The sequence below is a fragment of the Molossus molossus genome, unplaced genomic scaffold (assembly GCF_014108415.1).
Source record: "Molossus molossus isolate mMolMol1 unplaced genomic scaffold, mMolMol1.p scaffold_m16_p_21, whole genome shotgun sequence".
Classification (NCBI taxonomy): Eukaryota; Metazoa; Chordata; class Mammalia; order Chiroptera; family Molossidae; genus Molossus; species Molossus molossus.
The window spans coordinates 35834650-35861932 of NW_023425357.1; the positions used below are offsets into that span (position 1 = coordinate 35834650).

At 39.0% G+C, this 27283-nt stretch overlaps 1 protein-coding gene across 2 annotated transcripts in view; it reads right to left on the reverse strand.

The window, feature by feature from the left end:
- The window catches only part of TANGO6 (transport and golgi organization 6 homolog), a 206405-nt gene that overhangs the window by 151573 nt on the left and 27549 nt on the right, over positions 1–27283 (reverse strand). Inside the window, exons 7-11 of one of the 2 annotated variants that reach the window (XM_036275427.1) lie at positions 26168–26250; positions 8834–8946; positions 6671–6847; positions 4403–4529; positions 2424–2615 (exon numbers count right to left, since the gene is read on the reverse strand). In XM_036275427.1, the coding sequence (XP_036131320.1) occupies positions 2424–2615; positions 4403–4529; positions 6671–6847; positions 8834–8946; positions 26168–26250 (692 nt within the window). Of the gene's footprint in view, positions 1–2423; positions 2616–4402; positions 4563–6670; positions 6848–8833; positions 8947–26167; positions 26251–27283 lie in introns of both variants that reach the window. The other variant, XM_036275428.1, reaches the window with a different exon arrangement.

Below are 27283 nucleotides of genomic sequence, written 5' to 3' on the forward strand. Positions count from 1 at the left end.
GGAAGTCTCAGCCACAGCAATCAGACAGGAAGAAAAAATAAAAGGGATCCAAATTGGAAAGGAGGAAGTGAAACTGTTATTATTCGCAGATGATATGATACTATACATAGAAAACCCCAAAGACTCCATCAAAAATTTACTAGACTTAATAAATGAATTTGGCAAGTAGCAGGATACAAAGTTAACGTCAAGAAATAGATGGCATTCTTATACACCAATGATGAACTCACAGAAAGAGAAACTAAAAAAAAACAATCCCGTTTACCATCGTGGCAAAAAAAAAATTTGATACCTAGGAATAAACTTAACCAAAGAGATAAAGGACCTATTCGCAGAAAACTACAGGTCATTGAAAAAAGAAATTGAGGAAAATATGAAAAAGTGGAAGCACATACCTTGTTCATGGATTGGAAGAATTGACATCATTAAATGTCCATATTACCCAAAGCAATCTATAGATTCAATGCAATCTTCATCAAAATACCAATGACATACTTCACAGAACTAAAACAAATGCTTCAAAAGTTCATATGGAACCAAAAAAGACCTCAAATAGCCACAGCAATCTTGAAAAAGAAGAACAAAGTTGGAGGGATCACATTACCAGCTTTCAGGTTATACTACAAAGCCACTGTAATCAAAACAGCCTGGTACTGGCACAAGAACAAGCATATAGACCAGCAGAACAAAACAGAGAACCCAGAAATGGACCCAAGACAATATGCTCAATTAATATTTGACAGTGGTAGCAAGAGCATACAGTGGAGTAAAGACAGCCTCTTTAATAAATGCTGTTGGGAAAATTGGACAGCTACATGCAAAAAAATGAAACTAGACCATCAACTTACATCATACACAAAAATAAACTCAAAATGAATAAAAGACTTAAATGTGACTCATGAATCCATAAAAAGCCTAGAAGAAAATGTAGGCAACCAAATTTCAGACATCATACGCAGCAGAATTTTCACTGATACATCACCTAAGGCAACAGAAACAAAGGAGTAAATTAACACATGGACTACATCAAACTCAAAAGCTTCTTCACAGCAAAAGATACAATCATCAAAATGGAAAGGCAACCCACTGTATGGGAGAGCATAATTGCCAGTGATATATGAGATAAGGGGTTAATTTCCAATATATATAGAATGCTCACACAACTCAACAAAAGGAAGACAAAGAACCCAATTAAAAAATGGGCAGAGGAACTAAATAGATACCTCTCCAAACAGGACATACAAATGGCTAAGATACATATGAAGAAATGCTGAACATCACTAATCATCAGAGAGATGCAAATTAAAACAACAATGAGGTATCAACTCACACCTATCAGAATGGCTGCCATCAACAAATGATCAAACAATAAGTGTTGGCGAGGGTGTGGAGAAAAGGGGACTCTAGTACACTGCTGGTGGGAATGCAGACTGGTGCAGCCACTATGGAAAACACTATGGTGTCGCCTCAAAAAAATTGAAAATTGAACTTCCATTTGACCCAGTGATCCCACTTCTAGGAATATACCTTAAGAAGCCTGAAATACCCATCAGAAAGAATATATGTACCCCCATGTTCTTAGCAGCACTATTTACAATAGCTAAGATCTGAAACAGCCCAAGTGTCCATTAATAGATGAGTGGATCAAAAAGCTGTGGTACATACATATAATGGAGTACTATGCAGCTGTAAGAAAGAAAGATCTCTTATCGTTGGAGATGACATGAAGGGTCCTGGAGAGTATTATTCTAAGCGAAACAAACCAAACAGAGAAAGACAAGTATCATATGATCTCACTTATTTGTGGAATATAATGAACAAAAAAAGCTGATGAACAAAACAGACCCAGAGATATAGAAGTATGTCTCTTCTTCTGACAACCTCAGAAGAAGAGGTCAAGGGAGAGGGAAGAGATAAACCACAGAACTTATATGTATGCATGTGTAACCATGGACATAGACAACAATGCTGGGGACAGGGTGGGGGGGGGGGATCGGGAGGAGGGTGCCATGGGGGGGGGAGGAGAAACATCTGTAACAAAAATTAATTAATTAAAAAAATTTAAATTAAAAAGAAAAAAGAATCTCTAAAAGTGGACTAGGAATCAATATTTTGAAAAAGAGCCCAGAGGATTTTATTTGTACCAAAAGTTGAAAACCACTCTTATACAACATATGAACATTTAAAATAGTTCTTAGTTTATACCCTTGAGAATCACCTCAGGAGCTTGTTAAATGGGGTTGATTCCCAGGACCTATGAATGTGTGGATTCTCTTGGTCTGGTGTGGGCTCAGTAATTTGCATGTTTAACCAGCATTCCAGGTAACACTGATGGAGGTGTAATCAAAGCACACACTAACATTTTTTGGAAAGAATGTAAAGAAACCAAACTAGGGTGGATCCAGAATGTGACAGACACTGACCTGCGTGATGTTTGTAAATATCTGCTCAGACATTCTCTTGCACAGAACAGCCATCAGCTGTAGGACCAGCAGCTTCTGCTCTTGGCTTTCTACCAGAAGAGTTTGATGCTGTTCTAATTCCAAGAGGCTTTTGCTGGAGAAGGGCTCCGTTTTTAACTCTGCTTCATTTTCCATGGCCACATGAGTCAACTCCTATCAGTGTAGGAGAAAAGGAAAAATGAATAAAAAGCCTGTAGAACAAAGAGCTCAAAAACAGCTAGAAAACACTGTTTGAAATGTGTATTTAAAGGACTAGTCTGTGTTCACTGCAGTATTATTTATAATAGCCCAAAATTGGAAACAAAATGTCCAGCAATAAGAGAATTAATAAATTGTGATGTATTTATTATATTGCAGCATTTAAAATAAATGAACTAGGTCTATGTGGATATCAATAGAGATCTCAAAAACACTGGAGTGAAAAGTATAAGTTGCAGAATAGTACCTACACTGTGATACCCTATAGATGAAACTTTTAAATTTCATAATGAAAAACATTCACACGAAGAACTAGTTTGACAGACTACTTACTTTACCAGTATTTTTATGATCTCTATCGCTAGCCTTCCTTGAACATTTCCAAACCCTTTTTAGAGACTATTAGATGCTTTCAGCACCACGGCCCTTTTTCCCTAAGATACTTAGAACTAAACTTCTACCAATGCATAATTCATTACCATGGGTTTTGTAGGTTTTTTCCCTATCTTTCACATTGCAAGTTTCCTTGGGAAGAAAAAACCTTAAGTTACTTAACAATTAATGCTTTAACAAAGTGACAGTTTAGAGTAGTGCTTCCAAGCTGTGCCTGAGCAATTTTGCTCCCCAGGGAGACATTTAGCAATGTCTGTGCACATTTTTGGTCATCATAATTAGAGAGTAATACAAGCACCTAGTGGGTAGAGGTCAGGGATGCTGCTAAACATCCTACAATGCATAGGAAGCTCCCCACCCTCGCCAGAAGGTCCCCCATCTCCCCTTTACCCAATGCCAACAAAAAATTATCCAGCCCAAAATGTCAATAGTACCAAAGTGAAAAACCTTGGTTTAAAGGGGAAAAAAAAAAACAAAAAAAACCCTTTTGATTTTTTGTTTTTTAAACAAAACAACTTTTTAAAATATCCAATCAAGACGATATATTCTTGTAATGTTATTTACAATGAGTGGCTGGGCAGGGGGGGTGGGTATGAACATGGGAGAGGAGAAGCATCAAAAAGTATCCCCTACTTCAAATTCTAGAATTGTTAGCCCTAATTCCCTCCTTGTATTCTCCCACACCCACACCATCCTTATACTCCACAAACATTCTCTTGGAGTAGATACTTTATTTAGGGAAAATAATGGAGAATGTAGAGCTGGAAGTCAGGTAATCAGAGATCACTTGGCTTATGGTCTCAAACAGTACAAATAGGAGTAAGGGTATGGGGTGCAGGTGACTCTTGGAGATTAGGGCAAAAGGAAGCATAACCACCAGTAGTACTAAGAAGCAAACTGGGAAAAGGTTTCAAGCAGCTACAAAATGAAATGAGAGAGGCAGAACTGCTAAATCTCCTTCCAAATATCTGACAAAACAATAGTCAGAAAGGATAAGGGATTACTCTATAGCTGTAAAACCAACTATTAACTTCAAAACAGTTCTTACTGTGAACACAGAGCAAAGATTAACCCTTCCATAGATCAACAGTTCTGCTTTGGTCATCTCTAAAATTTCAGCGCAGATGACCTTGTAAAGTCGTTAAACTATATGTGTGCTGCAGAAGGTAAGTTTCTTCCTTTTACCAGACCGATTAAAAAATAAATCACCCTTATGTTCTCTGATTATTTCTCCTAATATGACCTAATTTTAGAAGCTAAAATTATGACTATCTTGAAAATTCAAAGGGGCTTCTGATCTACCCTGGAATAAAGCTAAGCATGAACTACATATGTACTGTAGTACTCACCTTCATGCAGAAGATGAAGAAGTCACCAGCCAAACCGCATTCCTGGCAGTGGGACAGCAAGTCCCCGAGATGCTCTATCTGGCACTGCTCTGAGGACACCTTCTGGTACAGGGCTTCATCTTCATCACTGCAATGTGGAGTCAGATTTCTCTTGGGAAGACTGATCACCCAGAGAGACTTTTTTTGAAACCCTATTAATAATATTCTAAAGTAACCTGCTATTTCCATACAGCAAATCATTAAAAATATATCAAAATTTTGTGTAAATTATTTTCCTATTACCCCAGGGGGAAAAAAATCCATGTTTGCATATAGAAAAATTTCTTGTGTATAACTTCAAAGAGATTGTAGCCACTTAAAAGTCCATGTAGAGACCCCAGGTTAAGGAGCTGGTAGCGGATGGAGATTCATTCAAGCACTGCCTAGTCTCTATTTTCCTACAATGGAAGAAACTAGAGTCTCAATAAGAACTGTTGATTTTGACATATGTGCACTAAGTAGTACACTAAAGACTTGTTAAGAACAATAAGTTTTAACTACTGATACGTTAAATACTATAAAATTCTCTATGTAGTCACTAAATTGACCCCAGGTTAAAGTGTTCCAAGGTGTTTTTTAAATAAACATGCCAAAAAATTTTAAACTCTTTCAGTTTGGGACATATTTATAACCACAAACCTACTAATGCTCAGCCAAACAATTCTCAGTAAAATACAAGCTTGAGTTTGTACTGACAGTTGTTTGCAATCAATGTGTTTTTTTTTTCCCTCTCATGTCCATCATATTGAAAGAGTATTCTAAAACTTAAAGTTAACCATGAATACAAAAATTAAATTTAAACATTTTAACAAACAGCAGCATTTTGAATATGATGTGAAATCTAAGTAGAGTAGCTGCCACCAGTTAAATACTATATAAACACTGATAACAAGAATTTACATTCTGAAGTAATAATATCTGCACATATCACACAGAACATGGAAATAATTTAAAGTACACTTGTGAAATGTTGAAGAAATAAATTATTCATTCCAGTAACATTTTTTTTAATCCCCACCTGAGGACATTTTTCCATTTTTTGTTCAGACAGAGTGGGAGGGAGAGAGATGACGGGAGAGAGATGACGAGAGAGAGAAAGAGAAATATTGACATGAAAGGGACACATCGAGTGGCTGCCACCTGCACAACCCAACCAGAGCCAGGGACAAACTGCAACCGAGGTCTGCGCCCTTAGCGGGAATCTAATCTGGGTCTCTCTGAACCGCAGGACAATGTTCTAACCGCTGAACCAAACTGGCCAGGACAATTCCAGTAACATTTATTAAGCACCTCCTAATCAATCCCTAAGAGAAACAAACCCCCATTATAAAATTACTATAAAAGATAGCTATATTGCCCTGGCCGGTTTGGCTCAGCGGTTAGAGCGTTGGCCTCTGGTCTGGAGAAACCCGGGTTCGGTTCCCGCTAAGGGCATGTACCTCAGTTGCAGTTTGTCCCTGGCCCTGGTTGGGTCGTGTGGGTGGCGACCACGAAGATGTGTCCCTTTCACGTCGATGTTTCTATCTCTCTCTCTCCCTCCCACTCTATCTGAACAAAATATCGAAAAATGTCCTCGGGTGAGGATAAAAAAAAAAAGATAGCCATCAAGCAATTTCCCTTAGGAATAAGTCTGACTCGGAACATACATACAGTTGTCCCTTGCCACTTAGCCCTTCGACTTTCGCAGCTTCACTCAATCATGGTTTTTTCAAATATATTCATTAAAAAGTTGATCGAGAGTGAAAATGATACAACGCGTGCTCAAAATTACTATACATATGGACTGTAGGCCTATGTATTCGAGCCCTCAGGTATCCTTCAACTCCAGGTGCAACTGCTAGAGTCTGGAATGGATTAACCGCGATAAACGAGGAACGACTGTATACCATTTTTAGAGTGAGAAAGAGCACTGGTTTGTTATGGTGTTGACGGTCAACATATTTCTGCCCTTTACTCTGATTCAATGGCAAAGACTTTGTAAAGTAAGGGGGTTTCACGTAATACAGAGCTGTGAGGCTCCAGTAAATTGCACCTACTATTAGCTAGCATCTGGAAAAAGCCTGGAGGATTACTTCACACTCACATTTCATTTAGAGATAAGAAACCTGAGCACCTCAGCCACTTGAGTTTTTGGTTTCCTTTCTATCAGCGCCCCTTAGTGGACAAGTCACAGAATGGCCTCTTGGGTACAATTAAATCTGAAGATAGCAAAAGGATGGCTGGACTCACCAAATGGCCTCTTTGATGGTAATCATAATGCCACCTTGAGTGGCAGCTCTAAACTGACATAGAGAATGGAGAGAAGGTGCAGATCTGTCCAATCCTGCAAACCCTTTCAGGCTGGCAATTGCTTTCTTCCTCTCCAGTTTCCCCAGAATCCATAATAAAATTTCTTGGCAAAGTGACCTGGCAGAAAAAAATTATAAAAGAGCTTGTCATCTCACTCTATGCATCTAACAAAAGAGAAAGAAAGGCTGTCAGGTCCCACTGCATTCTAAATGCTGGCACAATCACCTACTTCTACTAAAGTGTAAGAGTGGAAAGTATGCTTTTTGTGAATTTCAGGATATAAATATGCTGAAATTCAATAAGTGACTGATCCTTGGCTCTAGAAGCAACCGTGATATGACATATGAGCCCCATGTAAAAAAAAAAAATTTTAATACCAAGTGTACTCATTGCCTTTGGATCAGGCACCGTGAAAGAAGTTTACACTGATGAAACCATCACTATCAATGGGACAAATAGCTGGTGACCAAGAAACAGCATACCAACAAATTCTTGCTGATTCCTCATCCCCTTTTATTGGTGCCAATCAATTAGGAGAGGAATGGAATAAACATTTGCTTCTTCCTTCTCAGGCTCTGATGTGGACATGACAGTGCTATGAGGACTTGGGTTTCAAAACTAAAACAAGAGTTATTATATGGACGGTCCTTTGAAGCCAAATTAACATACTCATAGTCTCCATCTTCTACTGCACTTTCTATTGTCACTTCCCTTATGGCTTTGGGCTACAATGATACACTAACCAAAAGTTAGAGTCAAAGGCAATATGTAAGCTTTGACTAATATACAAGACTGAGCACATCTGACCCTTGAACAACATGGGGGTTAGGGATACCGACCTCCTTACACAGTAAAAAAATCCATGTATAACTTTTGACTCCCCCAAAACTTAAATTGTCCCTCAGTATCCACAGGGGATTGGTTCCAGGAATCCCTGCAAACATCAAAATCTGAAGATGCTCAAGTCCCCTGTATAAAATGGCATAGATTAGTGGACAGTTGGCCCTCCACATCCATGGACTGCCAACCACAGACTGAAAACAGTACAGTATTTATTGAAAATATCATGTATAAGTGGACCCGCACAGCTCAAACCTTTGTTATGCAAGGATTGACTATACTTTCTTTCACCCTTTGATGATGATGATAGCTTTCCGTTTGCTAAGCAGTTCAGTGCATAGTCAGTCTTCATAAAATCCATACTAGATTATACGTGTAGTATTTCCAAACACCAAAAATCAGAATGCTGTTGGATTTTAGCAAGGATATAAATTCTTACAAGGAGGGAGAAACAACATAAGTAGCTGTGAAAATAGAGCCGATATAAGAGGAGTACTACTTAAATTCCAATACAAAAGATTATTTTCTGGATGACTAAGAAACCCCTTGTTCTACATAACACTGTGCAGCACTAGAACCAGATCCAAGTCTAAATCACAGAGGGCCCCCCTGGCCAGTTTGGCTCAGCGGTTAGAGCATTGGCCTGCAAACCAGAGAGTCCCAGGTTTGGTTCCTGCTAAGGTCATGTACTTGGGTTGCAGTTTGTCCCCGGCCCCAATTGGGGCCATGTGGGTGTCAACCAGTCGATGGTGTCTCTATCACATTGATGTTTCTCTCTCTCTCTCTTCCCTCTCTCCCCCTCCCGCTCTGTCTGAAGATAAATGCAAAAATGTCCTCGGGTGAGGATAAAATAAGTAAATAAATCACAGAAGGCCACATTCAGACCCCGATTTTCTGAGTTTGATTTTCAACTCCCCACTGGGTAGTTATGATCCATCCTCTATTTCCTCCTTCCTAGACATGTAATTCCAGTGTTTCTCACTGACTGAACAGTGGCATGTTCATACAAGTAAACAAAAATTTCATCTCTGAAGTCTAGGACTGAGGCTGAGGAAAGTCATTCTAAAAACTACATCCAATCCCCTGCAATTTGCAAAGCTCTCTCTTTTCTGGATGAGCAGAATAAGAAGAACCTCAAATGTTTGCCTGACTTCAAAAGGAAAGGACAGTTATAAGATGGCATAAATCCAATTCAAAATAAGGACAAGAAAAGCATGCAAGACTTCAATATTTATAAACATGTAAGTTTCTCTGGTTGTTTACCTTATGTGAGACACACTCTGATTGGTAAAACAGTAGAGAGAAAAGAGCACTCCCAGGACAGGAAGCAGGGAATCCATCAAAACTGTTAAAGGTTCATTCCCAACCACGTACACCTAGGGAAAAGGAAATGGTGAGAGGTATCATGACTGCAAGGCCAGAGGAATGGGAATCACACACCACACGATATTAGCAGGGCTCAAAGTCTTACCATAAGCAACACTCTAGTCCTAAGATGAACAATTTTAGCTCTAAGGCCAGTGAAACCATTTGATATTGACAGACAGGCTGAATTACAGGGAGGGAGACTAGACTGCAGCTCTTTTGTGTGTGCAGCCTGAAAAACTGCTAAGCAAGATGGGTAAATTAACCCATTCTCTGACCCATTACTTTTCTACTTTTGACTACCTCTGAGTCTTCTAATCTGCCTATTATTCATCTGTACAATAATTTTCTGTACTGCTGAAGAACCTGATTTTAGAAAATAACAAGCAGCTAATGCCATATAGAAAACGTTAAAACTAGTTTGGAAAAATATATATATATATATATACACATACATATATATAGCTTGCTCTAGATTTGTCACTCTTAAGAATTATTGACTTGGAGAGAACAGGACATGGCATTTGGCAGTAAATTCTTTACACTGGCTTTATAGGGTTAAGTGTGTAATGGTACTAATTTTTATTAACAATAATTATGGTACTTATTTTTTTGAATATCTACTGGAATGGAAGTACTGTCCTAGGTGCCGGAGTGGATATAAAAATGAATGAGTCATCTCTCAGATTGCTTGTGATCTAACAGGAAGAATTAAGCAAGTAAATTAATTATAATAATAACTCAAGGTGGGTAACTTAAAGTTATCTTAAGAAGTGCAAAAGGCTATTCAAAACTCGTCAAATATAATAGGATTTCAAAATGTAATTCTGTTACAACAAATTAATTCAATCCTGATAGTGTGGACAGTGATAATGATGATAAAAGGAGAAAAAAGAGAAACTGACGATGATTACACTCTTAGTATGTGTTCCAGGAATTATGTTAGGATTTTTATCTTCCAGGTACAATGTTAGACCCTTTTAAGAGTTACCTCATTAAAATTAAAACAATCTGCCCTGGTTGGTTTGGCTCAGCGATTAGAGCATCAGCCCGAGGACCAATGAGTCTCGGGTTCGATTCCAGTCAAGGGCACATACCTCGCTTACGATTCATCCCCCGCCCTGGTCGGGGTCATGCGGGAGGCAACTAGTTGATGTGTCTCTCTCACATCGATGTTTCTTTCTCTCTCCTTCCCTCCCACTCTATCTGAAGAAAAATGTCCTCTGATAAGGATTTTTAAAAATAATTAATTTAATTTAATTAAAATAGTCTTACAAAGTCAGTATTAGCAGCCCTATTTTAAAGGATCAAGAAAGGGAAGCTTAGATGTCCTTATTTACAGAAAGTATTGAGGCAAGAATCAATGTTGCTTATTGGAAACATGACCTTCATGGAGGCACAAAGCAGAACAATTTCTGTGCTTCTCCAGACAACCCTGTCACTTTAAATCAACCCTAATTTTTCACATTCCTTAAGCTTCCCAATTCCTCTATGGAGCTGGATAACCAAGCCAGCTTCCTGTGCATGATATAATCTCCATAAGCCCAGCTAAATGAAGTGCATTGTATGGCAGTGTTCAGAAGTAATATGCAGGCCTAATTATATATCACCAATTACAGGAGGTAAAAAATAGGTTCTTCAGATAGTGTTAAGAATCCATTGTTCAGCTCTGGATTCTTTATTCCCAGAGGTAATCCCTATGGAACCATCCTTCCTTACCAGTATTTTTGTACATTAAATAAAAAAACAACAACACAAATAACAGATGGAGTTAAATCTTTATTATTTACTGGTTTGATAGGGCCAAAACACCTCAAACTTGAACATGAACTCAATCAAGCACATTTCTCAGGGGTATACGTTGTTGTTGATAAATACCTCCAATTTTTAAATTCTCTTCTTATACTTTTCTGTATTTTATTAACAAGAAACAAGTACTACTTTTATACTTAGGAAAAACTGTACAGCTACTTATACATATGTTATTTATTTTTATATAAAGTTTCAGCAAATGTTTTTTGAGTGCCAACTGTGTGCCAGACATATTGTGAATAAATTATCTGCTATATTCTAGAGGGGGGACAGCAAATAAACAACAAATATATAATATCAGATAGTGACAAGTGTGATGAAGAAAAACAAAACAGGTTAAAGGGATAGAGAGTGATGAATGGAAGAACATGTGGAAAGAGAGCAAAATTAAGAATAATTCCAATTCATCAACTAATAATTCATTAAGTTCACAGACAGGAATAAAGAAATAAAATTTTTTTTCAAAGTGCAAAGATTTAGAAGTCTCCTTTGGCTCAATCTGACCAATAAATTTTCTCCATATCTCAAAGAACTCAAATGGCCTCTGCTTGACACATACAGGATTGTCACCTCCCTTCTAACATTAATAGTAAAGTCTTCCTTGTATTGAAACCAAACCTACCTTCCTTTAAACTTCCTTGATGGGACTATATATATTTTCCAAAAGTTTTGAACTAACTATCTAAAATAAATAATCAAAATCCAGTTTCTGTTATCCAATTTAGGATTGACCAGATTGTATTTTGTACTTGAAAGACAGGGAGTGGTACTTATTAAACTGACCCAGCTCAAGTTCTACCTCTTCCATAGGCCTGCTATGTATTTGACCATTCAACTGTTCATTTGTTCATTCATCCATTCATTCATTCATTCATTCACTCACTAATTCAAATATTCATTAAGCATCTAACCATCATTATGACTTTTCTCCTCTAAATTCCAATAGCATTTTAAAGTTTGTAACCTATAATCAATCTTTGAATATATAGTTATCTCTGACCTCTTCAACTAGCCTGGAAGGCAAAAGTCAAATTTCCTACTTCAGCACCTATCGGAGGAGATGATTATGTTGTGTTACCTCAGTTTTTAGTAAATAAGCAGTTTTTTGGTTTTTTTTTTATCCTCACCCGAGGACATTCTTCCATTTTTTGTTCAGATAGAGTGGGAGGGAGAGAGAGGAAGAGAGAGAGAAACATCGATGTGAAAGGGACACATCGAGTGGCTGCCACCCGCACAACCAACCAGGGCCAGGGCCAAACTGCAACCGAGGTACGCACCCTTAGCGGGAACCGAACCCAGGTCTCTCTGGATTGCAGGCTGATGCTCCAACCACTGAGCCAAACTGGCCAGGGCACAAATAAGCAGTTTAAAGGACGACTGTCTTTGCTTTTATGAAGCAAACAATAACTGCCATTTATTGAATGAAGCAAACAATAACTACCATTAATTTAGATTACTCGGCTAAATATTTAATACACAATCAATCCCCACAGGGTTCTGCAGATGAAGGACTTTAATTCCCATTCTAAAACTATGGAAAACTGAGGCTCAGAGAAGCAAAGTTAGTTGACCAAAGGTACACTGTTAGTAAGTAGCAGGGCCAGGAGGGGCACAGATCTGTCTGACTCAAAATCTATTCACAATCCAGAGATAGAAAGCAGATTAGCAGTTGTCAGGGGCTGGGGGAGGGAGGAATGGGGACTGATTGCTTAATGGGTGCAGGGTTTCCATTTGGGGTGATGAAAAAGTTCTGAAACTAGATAGTGGTGATGGTTACACAACATTGTGAATGGACTTAAGGCCACTGAATTCAAGTGGTTAAAATGGTAAATTTTATGTTGTATTTTACCAGTTTATAAAAGAACAAAGCACTGTACCCCGTGACCTCCCAATACTCACCTCCTCTTGTTCATAATGATATTTTCATTGCTTCAGTCCCTAACCCATATCAATTTTATGCCAGCTGCCCCACCCCAATCAGTAGATCCCAACTTGTCAGGGTTAATAACCCTATTCCTTCAATTTCTGTAAAAGAGAGCTGGAGTTCCTGAGTGGCACCATGGACAGCAGCTTCTGTACCACTTCCTCTTCCTCCAACTGAGAGTCATATAACACCCTTCTACCAAGTCTGGTGGATTTCCAGGGTCATACCATAGCCAGTCCTTTCCAATGACAGCCCCTTCCTTCCAATCTCTTGCTTCACACTGAACTCACATACAGGTTAACAGTTTGGTCTGCCCCTGACATGCAACATTACCCTCTACTTACACTTCCAAAGTAGGTTCTGGTCACTCCCCCCTTAAGTGGACTCCCCAGATTAGTGACTTGTATCTGGAGTTTGGTGACCCATAAAGGAACATAGGAGACAACTGATTCAGCCAATGCTGAACCATGATCTCTTGGTGCCAGCACTGACAATGACCAAATGCTATAGAAAAAAACAGTCCTTCCAGTTAAGTCATACTATATATGAAGGAAACTATATACTCTATATACTATATGAGTGTAAGTACCCTCTGCTTATATATATGAAGTGTAAGTAGAGGATAATGTTGCAAGTCAGGAGCAGACCAAACTGTTAACCTGTATGTGAGTTCAGTGTGAGGAAAGAGATTGGAAGGAAGGGGCTGTCACTGGAAAGGACTGGCTATGGTATGGCCCTGGAAATCCACCAGTCTCCTCCACACCAGACTGGTGACAGTACCAACTGACAAAGCAGTAAAGGCACAACAGGTAAGCTGCTTCCTGTCCCACTGAGGGGAGGGCTCTATTGCACTGTCTCTGTGCCCTAACATCCAAGTATTGTGGAATTTCCTTGGACTGTGCTTATGTGTTGTCTCTTTCTAGCTGGGGTCCTCCCTGCTCACCTTGAGGCAAAGTGGGATGGGAATTCAAGTTCTGAAACATAATTCAACACTTCATATGTTATTTCTACCTGTGATAAAAATGTTCTATGTCATTTGAAAGTTTCCTTTTATCAGCAGTGTTTCACATAGGGTTGTTTGTAAATACTTCCACTGATCAGCTATGAGACTTAACACAAATCAATCGAGTCTGTTTCTTTATGTGGAAAGTAAAGCGTTTGGATTAATCAAGCTTTAAGGCCTCTTTCATGTCTAATCTAGCATTCTCTGACTTGATTGCAAGTTTGCTCATTTTCTTCTATATATTTGTGGTACCTTAGCCATTAAGAGATGAGACTAGTTGAAAAAAATGAATCATCTTTCCCCACCAAAAAATTTTTGAAACACTGAATCTTCAACTGGATCTCTAAATTGCAAAATTCAAAATTCCTTCAAAATTTCAAAATTCCTTCCTCACACACTTCCTGTTCTATCAGTTCTGAACTTAGTAGTTTAAAGATGAAATTCTATTTAGTTGAAAGGCTTTCGGGTTACTTGAAGTATCTGTACTGCCAGGGATCACCAAACAAAATACCAAGAGATGGGAAAACTAAAGCAGGGAAGGGAGAGACAGACTCTCAAGGCACCTTTTCAATTATGTGGTGTGAAAAAGCCCCTCTGCAAGTAAGTAAAATAGTGCTTTGCAGTTGAATTTCCCTATCTATCTGTGGCTTTTCCAGTGTAAATGTGTAGGACAGGGCTGTGGGGTAAAATAAGAGAACAGCATGACTTTTTAAAAACCATAATGGCTCAGAACAGATTAAAAGAGGAAACAGATAGGTACCAGTGATCCCACTGGCAGTCTGGTGATTTCCTCATTCATTTCTGGGGATTTCCACATTCCTTCCTGAATACATCTTGGCTTTCCATCACAGAGCCAGCCATAAGAGAAGGCATCTGCAGTTAAGCTTTACAACCCTTCATTCAAGCTTAGAGGACTGCTGCTCTAACAAGTAACAGAGGCATGTTTCTGGGTACTTAATATATAGAGATCCCACATTACTATACCTCTTTGCTTGAATGGGAGCTCCTTGAAGGCAGCAGCTGGCTTTGAATCATTTCTGTATTTGTAAACCTTGCAGAGGGTCTGACATTTAGTAGGTACTTAGTAAATATTAACTGAATCAAAGAATAAGTGAACAAAGTAGGCTGACTGATGTTTTTCTCAAAAGCTCCATTTTTTAAAAAATCCTGTAGCTAGAAGCTACTCAGTCAATGTGAATTAACTGAAGAGAATAGAACTTCAGCCATAAAACGAAGAGCAGACTGAATAAAAAAGAAGGCTTGACTTTACCATATTGGCCTGTTCAGCACCTATCTTCAGTGTTTGGAGGACTGCATTTCTCTAGGACTGACTAGAAATTTAAATGAAAAAGCAAGTCCGGCCGGTGTGGCTCAGTGGTTAAATGTCAAACCATGCACCAAGAGGACACCTGTTTGATTCCTGGTCAGGGCACAAGCCCAGGTTGTGGGCCCAATCCCCAGTGGGGGGCATGCAGGAGGCGGCCAATCAATGTTCTCTCTCATTTATGTTTCTATTTCTCTCTCCCTCTCACTTCCTCTCTCTAAAAACAATAAAGGGAAAAAAATTTTTTTTTAAAAAGGAAAGCAAAAACTCGCAAGAGTCAAAATGGTCAAAAGTATTAAGAATAAATGTGTTTCTTTTTAAGAAAATTAAATGGTAAGACATTTAAACCTCCCTAGATCTCAGTTTCCTCATTTATAACATAGGCACTGGACCTGTCTTCTTAATTTATGACCTTATTTTTCACAGGAATGTACATGTATGAAAATAAAAACATGATGAGTCTATTCAGAATCAAGCTGACTTAATCCTAACATTGAAATCCAGTACAGGCTGAAACTTGATTTTACCCATCAAAGATTAAACTAGCCAAATATTGCCTTCTAAAATATCACAGTGATCCTTTTGATAGTAATGTTCCAGAACTTCTAATGCACTTACTGAGCTTAAATAAGACTTGTGAGAAGCAAAAGAACAGGACAAGTTACATAATACAGCATTTTGCCCTGTGCATGCTTTCAGAGCATATTGCATAAAATTATCTTTTAAAATAAGTTTCCCACCTTGGCCTGTTGGGCTCAGTGGTTAGAGCATTCACCGAAAGGTCAAGGCTCAAGGGCATGTACCTGGGTTGTGGGTTCAGTCTCCAGCCCTGGACAGGGTAGTGCAGGAGGCAACCAATTGATGTGTCTCTCTCACATTGATTTTTCTCTCTCTCCCTGCCTTCCACTCTATCTAAAAATCAATGGAAAAAGATCATGAGGTGAGGAAAATAAATAAATAAATAAGAGTTTCCCTGAACCAAAAAGGAACTGACAGTTTTTTGAGCAGCTGTTGTGTACTAATGCATGCAATGAACCTACCAAAAGTTACCTTATTCACCTCCACAACTCAAGTGTTAAATACATCATCTAAAGTCACATGGACAGTCAACCCTGGAGCCAGATTCCAACCTAGGTCTGTCTGACTCAAAGGGCCAGGAGCTTGTCACTACACTATACCACAGAATCTGAACTACAGCATTTAGGAAAACTAACACTTGCATATCTCACAGCTTTGAAGGACACTTCTCTCAGTTCTTTGCTTGTTATTCAAGGCCACAGTTCAATTAGAGATGGAAACATTCAGAAAGAATGATCGCCTTTAGGGAACAACCACAGATGGCAGGGAGATTAGCTTAAAGCCTTTTGCACTTCTTAAACTTGTACCATGTGCAAATATTATCTTTTCTAAACACAGAAAGAGTGAGAGAAAGAGAGAAGGAAAGATTGGTCCCTAAACCAGCTGTCACTCACTAGTATGATCTGGGACAAGTCACTTCACAATCTTCTGGATTTTGTTTCCTTTACTATAAAACGAGGGATTAATTAGTCAAAACCCAAAGAATGTAACACATCAAGAGTGAACCTTAATGTAAACCATGGAATTCAGGTAATATTGATATGTCAATGTAGATTCATCGACCATAACAAGTGGACCACTCTGGTGTGGACATTGATAGCAGAAGAGGCTGTGCACTTGTGCAGGCAAAAGGTATATGAGAACTCTGTACTTTCTGCTGAATTTTCTGTGAACCAAAAACTGCTCTAAAATAAAGTCTATTTAAAAAATGAAGGGTTATACTAATTATTTCCAAAGTTCTTTCCAACTCTAAGAGCCTAATATTCTAATGTACTCTACCAAAAAATAATTATTCAAAAAGAAGAGTCAACTGGCCAATCTGACAAGAAAACCTTAATTAGAAATTCATTAAGATTAGATGGGGGGAAAAGACACTTGGATAATTGAAGTCAAGATTCCCTGAATCTGGAAAATGAGATAACGGAAATGAGAATGCGGAAAATGAAATAATTAGGCATTCTAGCCTTTCCTACCCTAAAATTTCTTCCACCTTTAGGGAGTCTTGACAAGTACTATAAGGAATACTAAAAGGAAACATCCCCCACACCACCCTACTCCTCCCACCCCAGGTTCACAATCAGATAGATTCTGGCCAATTATCTTAAGAGCAAGAAAATGTCCAAATCAGAAAGAACTGGAATTCTCTTATTCTGCCCTACCCAGAATCGATCTGTATGCAAGCTAGGCTTCTCTGCTCCTCTGTAGGCAAAGAAAAACCATTTATTTCTCTCATACAGGGAGGACAAAAGAATTTCAGCATTCTAGGGACTGGACCCCAGATATTCAAAGTCAGAGGAAAGAGAATAGGAAACCAGTAGACTAAAAGTTATTTGAGCTACATATCTCCTTTTGGCTTAGATAATTTTACCAGAGGTAAGGTACACACATAGAAGTGATGAGAATTATTTATGCAGATGAAGTACAAGTAACTATGCCAAGTTTTCAGTTCAGTTAGACTAACACCTATATATATACCTGTACTGGTGAGAACTTCCCACTTGGCCTACCAGAGCCATACTGCTCCACTTGCTGGGTGTATGAAGGATGCAAAAGCAGAAAGGCCTTCCCTTGTAATTGTTCCACCACAAAATATTCATTCAGAGAGCTGAGGGATTTGTCCTTAACACTGAATTGAACCTTTTAAATGTATGAATTATGTGGTATGTGAATTATATCTCAATAAATCTGTTAAAAAGAAAAGAAGAGAGAGATGACCAGAGCTGGAAATGTTCCCAAATGCCTAACATTAAATACCCTCTTGCACCCTCTTGTTACCCAGTGAATTGCTGAATCAATTCAACCATCCCAGATGTTTTCCTTATTTCCTGCCATTGAGCTGTACTCTATAATTTTAGTATTAGCAGAAAGTTAATAAAGACAACACATCCTTTGTAGCTAAATTTTATAGTGTTTACCATTTCCCTCCAACATACACATTTCCTCTGTTTTCCCACTGCAGCTGAGCTGCCAAAACCTTGTCGAGAGAATAATTACCCTTCTGTACCCCTTCTGCTTTCACAATAGTCCCAATCCTTGTGTATAATCAAGTGTCTATGGCAAACTGTTTTGTTTGCCTCTCCAGGAGGTTTTAAATTCACAAAACTGTTCACCATACTAGAAGTGGATTTTCCCCCCTTTTGGGGAGCAATAGCAGGAGAAATGACAGGATTCACTACTTCTGTATCTCTGGGTTTTTTTTTTTTAATCCTCACCCGAGGACTTTTTTTTTTCATTTTTTGTTCAGATAGAGTGGGAGGGAGAGAGAGGTAGAGCGAGAGAGAGAAACATCGATGTGAAGGGACACATCGAGTGGCTGCCACCCGCACGACCAACCAGGGCCGGGGACAAACTGCATCCGAGGTACGTGCCCTTAGCGGGAACCGAACCCTCTGTACCGCAGGCCAACACTCCAACCGCTGAGCCAAACCGGCCAGGGCCATCTCTCTGTTTTTTAGAGGCTAATTCACTTGCCAGAAAGAAGCTATTTTGCTTTCTTTTCCTTCTAAAAGTAGTTTATTGACTTCCAAGGAATACTATGAAGGGTTTGTACAAAAAAAAGTTTAGTCACAATTAGTCCTACCCTTACCATAAGTTCAAGTCTTTCTGATATTCACACCCAACCATTTAACAATTTCCCTCATGATATTCCTCAGATGGGAAGAATCTAAAGATAATCTTTTTGACAGTTGAGCCTTGTTTTCTAATTCAGATCATGTGCTTTCTAGACTGCTCTACATAACTTCTTATCTTTCTATAATCTGAAAAGTCCTTGACTACCAATATGCAGAAAAGAACATAAGAACTTTCTTTTCATAAGTCTCTAAATGGGGCATTAAAAAAATAAAAACAGCATTATATTCACTAAGTCATCATGTCATATTTTTTGTTTTTGTTTTTGTTTTTGTTATCCTCACCCGAGGACATTTTTTCATTTTTTGTACAGATAGAGTGGGAGGGAGAGAGAGGAAGAGACAGAGAGAGAGAAACATCGAGTGGCTGCCACCACACGACCAACCAGGGCCGGGGAAAACTGCAACCGAAGTACGTGCCCTTAGCGGGAACCGAACCCGGGTCTCTCCGGACCGCAGGCCGATGCTCTAACCGCTGAGCCAAACCGGCCAGGGTACCATGTCATGTTTTATCTATGAACAATTTAATTCTATATTTGTATGCTAGATCAACCTTGTAAGTGGTATATACTCTTTGTTTTTTAATAGCAAAATTGAAGGGTAGAAAACATCTCACTTTAGTAAAAAGTGCATTGTGGAGAATAAATTTTGAATTTTTAAGCATGCATTTCATATCTACAAATTTATTAGTACCACACATAAAGCTTAAAACAAAACAAAATGAGAGCATCTGCCTTCTTATCTAAAAGAACATGACTTAATATTGACTATACACCCTCTTACACTGCTGGTGGGGATGTAAAATGGTACAGCTACTTTGGAAAGCATGTTATATCATTCCATTTATATGCAGTGTCCAGAAAAGGTAAATCTACAGAGACAGAAGTAGTTAGTTAATGGCTGTCTAGGGGCTGTGGGGAACAGTGGTGAAGGAATTTGGGAGGGGCATTGGGTTTCTTTTTTGGTAATGAAATGTCCTAAAATATATTGTGATGATGGCTGCACAAATCTGTGAATATAGCCCAGCCAGTGTGGCTCAACGGATTGAATGTTGTCCCATGGACTGAGAGGTCCCAGTTCCATTCCCCATTAGGGCACTTGCTCAAGTTGTGGGTTCGATCTCCAGTAGGGGGCGTGCAGGAGGCAGCCAATTGATGTTTCTCTCTCACATCAATGTTTCTCTCGTCTTTCCTGTCTCTCTCTAATATATCGATAAAAACACATTTTTTAAAAAAATCTGTGAATATACTAAAAAAAACCACTGATTTGCACACTTTGAATGAACTATACAATATGTGAATTACATCTTTAAAAAAATTTTTTCTTTATTGATATTAGAAAGTGGGGGAGGGAAGAGAGAGAGAGAAACATCGATGAGAGAGAACATCGATCAGCTGCCTCCTGCATGCCCCTCACTGGGGATTTGGCCCAAACCTGGGCATGTGCCCTGACTGGGAATCGAACTGGCGACCTCTTGGTGTATGGGTCAATGCTCAACCACTGAGCCACACTGGCCAGAATGTGAATTATATCTTATAAAGCTGTTTTTAAAATAGATTTACTCTACATACAAATGTCTATCAACTCATTAACAGATTAAAAAGTGTGGTATAGCCCTGGCCGGTGTGGCTTAGCAGTTGGAGCGTCGGCCTGCAGACCAGAAAGTCCCAGGTTCGGTTCCCACTAGGGGCACATACCAAAAAATAATAATAATAATAAAATAAAAAATATAATAGCCCTGGCCGGTTTGGCTCAGCGGTTAGAGCGTTGGCCTGCAGTCCGGAGAGACCCGGGTTTGGTTCCCGCTAAGGGCATGTACCTCGGTTGCAGTTTGTCCCCGGCCCTGGTTGGTTGTGCGGGTGGCAACCACTCAATGTGTCCCTTTCACATCGATGTCTCTCTCTCTCTCTCTCTCTCTCTCTCTCTCTCTCTCTCTCTCTCTCCCTCCCTCCCTCCCTCCCTCCCTTCCACTCAATCTGAACAAAAAAGAAAAAATGGAAAAATGTCCTCGGCTGAGGATAAAAAAATATATATACATAATAAAAAAATTTACTTTAAAAAAAAAATGTGTGGTATAGTAATACAATAGAATGTTACTTAGCAAAAAAAGAGACTAAATATTGATTCATGCAACATATGAACCTCAGAAACATTATGCTAAGAGCCAGAAGCCAGCTACAAAAGAGCACAAAAGAGCATGATTCTCTTGTACAAAATATCCACAAAAGGCAAATCCAGAGAGGTAGAGAGAGTAGTGGTTGTCTGGGGCTGAAAGTGCAAAGAGGGAGTAATTGTAAATAGGCATAAAGTATCTTTTGGGGGTGATGAAAATGTTCTAAAACTGTACTGTAATGGTTTCACAACTCTGTAAATTTACTAATAATCATTGAATTGTACAATTAAAATATTATTTTATGGTTTGTAAAGTATAACTCAATAAAGCTGTTTTATAAAAAATTTACTCTAGAGAAGAGGCCAATAACACAGTTTTTAAAATGGGCAAAATATATTAACAATTTACAGAAGTGAAAATATAAATAAACAAAAAACAGAAAAAGATGTTTTAACCTCACTAGTAATAAGAGAACTAACTGCTAATTAAAATTATAGTGTACCTAACAGATTGGCAAAAACTCCATGGAAACAACTCAAATGCCTACCAACAGAAGATTAAACAACTATATGGTGATATAGTCATATAATGGAATAACATCTAATAGTGAAAATGAATTAAAGTCACATACATTACTATGCCATTTAAATAAATTTAAAATCATGCACAACACTACAAATAGCTTAAGGAATAATAAATACAAATTCAGGATAGTGATTCCTTTCAGGTGGGAAGCAAGGGAAATGAGATCAGGGATGGGTAGGTAGAGAATTTCAGCTGAAACGTTTTACTCTTCATATTTTTTGTAGGTTTAAACTATATCGTGATAAACTAAAATTTGAAAATTTACTCTAAAATGTTTAATTTACTGCTATAGAAAAGAAATGACAAATGTGGAACATATTTTTTTTAAATTATTGGGATATAATTCCCATGCCATAAAATTCACTCTCTTAAAATGTACAATCCTGTGGCTTTTAGTATATTCACAACGTTGTAGAACCAGCATCACTATCTAATTTTCCTTATCTCAAAAAGAAACTCCATACCCATTAGCAGCTACTCCCAATTCTCCATCCACAACCCCTGCAACCATTAATCTATTACCTATCTCTATGAATTTACTTATCCTGAACATTTCATATAAATGGAATCACACAATGTGTGGTCTTTTGTGTCCGACTTCTTTTTAAACTATAATTTTTACACGTTCATCATGGGGTGTGGCATGTATCCATACTCCATTCCTTTTTTTATAAGATTTTTTTTATTTGAAGAAATTTATTGTTACAGTTTTGCAATGACAGATGAGGCACAACTATCTTCTTATTCTCTAACATCTCAATACAAAAGACAATAATCAAGAATAACAGTGAAATTAAGATAAAAAATTACAAAAGCCAAAGGTTTTAGAGACAAAAATCACCACAGTGTAGAAAAAGTGTAAATGGTTTAGTTCAGCCTTGCAAATAGTTATCTTCTTCAGTTATGACAAATCTCAGAATTTAGGGTTGGCACCTTTGCCACCTTCCCTCCCGGGCCCTGGGGATGCCAGGCTCAGTGAAAAACCCACTGGGATGGTGGCCAAGCTGGTCGGTGTCCCAGCTTTCCAGCCATCCCACTCTTCATTCCAGTCAGCTCAACGTGGTCACAGTCCCTCATACTTACATGAAAATGAATGGACAAATAGATCAGCCTGATCAAAGGTAAAAGCACTCAGACAGGGCTGCTAGCAGGCACACCAGCCATGACACAGCAGCCTCAGTTGAGCCACATTTCCAAGTCTGTGAAGAACAGCCCGAATCCTCACACACCTAAAAGACCCTGCACAGTGACTGGCAGGGAGCGCCCTGGCTGTCACTGAAGGCAAGTGCAATCTCAGAGCTGCCCTGCCTGAGCAGCGCAGTGCTCCTTCCCTCTAAACCAAACGCTGGCACTGATCCTGGGTCACAGCCTTTCAGCTTATGAAGAGCCAAGGAAAGCAGTATAAAAACAGCAACTTCTTTCTAACCAAAAATAAAGCTGAAATGTCAGCGAACACTGCCACACAGCCTGGAGCACCAAGAGAGAAAGAATTTCATGTTGTCTTCTCATTAAAAATACAGTGATAACAAGGGTGACTCTGATGCAGGTTTCCCTCCCTTTTCTTCTGAGTCAGCCTCAGTCACAAGATTCAAGTTGATCTGGCCTGCTGACACGGAGCCAAGAGATGTGCAAAGGGACACAGGAGGGGACAGTGGCCTTAGGACAAGGGCCCTAGAATGTGTGATTGAACCACAGTGAATTCTGGTTCCAGCTACCAAAGAAGTTCTTTTTCCTGTTCTTTTAAATGCTGGGAAAGTCCTAACCACCGAGACAGACTCTGCAGTAGAGTAACACACAGCAGGGCAGTGGAATGCAATGTACTTGAACATAGTGTGGCACCTGGCAGGTAGGTAGATCATAATTGGGTGCCACTGAGCAGCCTTGTCCATGCCCTCACTCCCACACTCCCCCAGGCGGGAGCTACAGCCAACAGTGTGCACATGTTGTGTGGACATTCTAGAGGCTAGAGCCCTGGACAAGAACCTGGATAGAAAGGAGGGCTGAGAATGGGGACTGGCTGTAAGAGGCACTGGGGTGGCAGCAGTGTGCAGGGACTCAGATTTGTGCAGGGTCTGTGGCTTCCTGAAGGTCAATGTTGGCAGTGCACCAAGCAGCTGTGCTGAACATGGGCTGTGCTGAACATGGGCTGTGCTGGTAACCCTGAAGCTTCCAGAAACCTGAGGACAGGAAGCTCTCTATTGCTTCAATGAAGCCAACTGCAGGTATAAATAAGATGACTAGAAAGACAGAAAAGTTACCTGCAAGGCCAGTTAATTAGTGTGTCTTAAGATGTATTACTGATTTTGGAGAGAGAGGAAGAAAGAGGGAGAGAGAGGAACATCGATGTGAGAGCAGAACATCGATCGGCTACTTCCTGCATGCCCCCTACTAGGGATCCAGTCCCAAACCCAGGCATGTGCCATGACCGGGAATCGAACAGCAACCTTTCAGTGGATAGGACAATACCCAAACAACTGAGCTACACTGACTAGGACGATACTCTGTTTCTTTTTTAACAGCTAAAAAAATAACCCATTATGTGGATATACCACATTTGTTTACCCAGTCATCTGTTGACAGACACTGGGTTGTTTCCATATTTTGGCTATTATGAACAGTGCTGCTATGAACATTCATGTATAGATTTTCATGTGAACATGTTTTCATTTCTCTTGGGTATATATCTAGGAGTGGAACTACTGGGTGATATATGTTTATGTTCTATGTTTAACTTTGTGATGAACTGCCAAACTATTTTCCAAAGTAGTTGTACATTTTTTACATAGAGCACAGTTTTGAAAGCTGTTTACTCTTTTTTTTTTTTAAATTTTCTCATCATTCCATTTTTATTTTATTTTATTTTTTTCATTTATTTATTTTATATTATTTTTGTTACAGATTTTTCTCTTTTTACCCCTAAAGCTGTTTACTCTTGTATTTTTTTTTTTTGTTCAGACAGAGTGGGAGGGAGAGAGAGGAAGAGAGAGAGAAACATCGATGTGAAGGGACACATCGAGTGGTTGCCACCCGCACGACCAACCAGGGCCGGGGACAAACTGCAACCGAGGTACATGCCCTTAGCGGGAACCGAACCCGGGTCTCTCTGTACCGCAGGCCAACGCTCCAACCGCTGAGCCAAACCGGCCAGGGCTACTCTTGTATTTTTAATTTATAAATTTATTGAAAAAAATTTTAAAGAAGAATGTTACCCCAAGTCCATCTGACCCTAACACAATGAATTTTATTTTTGCCTAAAAATATATATTTCATATATATTATACAATCAGAGAATTTACAATTTATATATATTTTTTTCATTTTCAGTATATATTTAGGTAGTCATTTGCAGCATTCATTTATTCAGATCCCTTTATGATGATGACTACTATCAAGAGTTATATATAGCCCTGGCCATTTGGCTTAGAGGTTAGAACGTTGGTCCGCAGACCAGAGTCCCAGGTTCGGTTCCCGCTAAGGGCATGTACCTCGGTTGCAGTTTGTCCCCTGCCCCGGTTGGTGTCGTGTGGGTGGCAACCACTAGACATGTCTCTTTCACATCAATGTTTCTCTCTCTCTCTTCCTACCTCTCTCCCTCCTATTCTATCTTAAGATAAAAATGCAAAAAAAAAAAAAAAAGTTATATATAGTACTGGCCAGTTTTGCTCAGTGGTTAGAGCATTGGCCCACGGACTAATGAGTCACAGGTTCGATTCCAGTCAAGGGCACGTACCTCAGTTGCGGTTCATCCCAGGCGCTGGTCGGGTCATGCAGGAGGCAACCAGTTGATGTGTCCTTCTCACGTCAACGTTTCTCTCTCTCTTCCTCTCTCTCTCCCTCCCTCCCTCCCACTCTATCTGAAGATAAACAGAAAAATATACTCAGATGAGGATTAAAAAAAAAAAAAGCAAAAAAAGCTATAAAGTAGATTCAAAATATTCACCCACTTTTAAGAAGCCTACAGTATTGTAAATGCCTCGGTCAATTTCTTTAAAAGACATGCTTTCATCAGTGGCATATGCCAGTTAGAGAATATAAACTATTTAACACTCAGATAAATGATGAAACTCACAGTTTCAAAATATATCAATTTTTTTCACTAACAGCTAATAATTTCCAGTTTCAAAAAATGAAAATATGGAAGTTTCCTGACCAGCGACTCTTTCTCTTTCCCCTCAACCTCCCTCCCCACCCCCTGCCTTTCCCCCTCTTTCTGTGTATCACTGTTTGGGGGCTTTAGACAGTTTTTAAATGATTACTATCACCTCTCCCTCCCCCTACCCTCCACATTCCCCACACTGCCCCCCACCTTCACCTCCCCAACTTCTTCACCCCTAAATAAAAAGAAAAAAAGTGAAAGTATTTTAATGATTTTGAATTTAAGATTAATCATTCCAATTCTTAAAGTACGAATTAAAAAGGCAAAATTATTTTTAAAGACTAAGTAAAAATAGCCCTGGCCGGTTTGGCTCAGCGGTTGGAGCGTCGGCCTGCGGTCTGGAGAGACCCGGGTTCGGTTCCTGCTAAGGGCGCGTACTTCGGTTGCAGTTTGTCCCCGGCCCTGGTTGGTCGTGCGGGTGGCGGCCGCTCGATGTGTCCCTTCACGTCGATGTTTCTATCTGTCTCTCCCTTCCTCTCTCTCCCTCCCGCTCTATCTGTACAAAAAATGGAAAAATGTCCTCGGGTGAGGATAAAAAAAAATAATAATAAAAAATAAAGACTAAGTAAAAATATAAGCTAAAAACATGAATGATTCAAATTACCAACCTTATATATATCATCAATGCATCTACTAACTTCTTCTTCTGTCACCAAAATGGTCCCTGGCACCATGTCATTCTCTGGAATCTCTATAGAACAAAAACCAAAATTACCCACACTCAGGTTAACAGAAATAATATTTCATTTTTTGAGCCATTTTTGATTCTAGGATAGATTCCTATTAAATATAAAGGAATTTTAAGTATTTACTCAAATATCATGTCTGTCATGTCTGAGTAACTTTTTTACTTCACTAAGGCTCAATCTGGTGAAGTCTTACTATGCAAAAGAATTTGAGATTCTCTACCCCTCCTCACCTCACCTCATCACACACACTCAGAAAAATTCATACCACAAAATGACTTCTACACAAAATATACACAGACCTAAATTTGGTTTAACCATAACATCAAACTTTTTTTTTTTTTTTTTTCATTTTTAACCTTAGGAATTAACTACTATCTAGAAAGTTTGCTTTTTTTTTTTTTAAATCACTAAGGGTGCTATAATGATACTTGGTATCCCAGCATTAAACTCAATAAAGCATAAAAACATACTAAAGGATGTTGAAAATATCAGTCTTTTAAGACATTAAAACAGAACTAAACCCATTGGCGAAATATGGGAAAATCTGAGCATCAAAATGAATGACAGGAATGTTTGGTAACCAATTAAATAAAAAAAGGAATCTATAAATCTATATTGGCACTTAAGTAATAATAATTATTATTATTTAGAAAAGCAAGCAAGAATGTATTGACTACAGCAAAAACACACTTAGGACAGTGAAACAAGGAAGGACACAGAAGAAGCAACAGGAGAGCCTAGGCTGGGCTGCTTTGGCTCACTGGGAAGTCAGAGAATAGGGGGCCTTGGAAACAGGTTCAGGGGGTTAGCTGCTGCCCATTGTTCCCCTGGTTGCAAGTCTCATGGGGTCTCTTGGAGTTTAGGAGATATGTGCCTTTGGGGGAAGGGAATGGCATGGGCATGCTTCCTGGAGGGAGAACACCTTAAATAATAATTTTTTTAAAAGGGGTGAAGTGGGAAGGAAAAAAGCTCTTCTTTATAGAATATCAACTAACAAAATAGAAAGAATAACAGAAATATAAAGTCATCATTTTA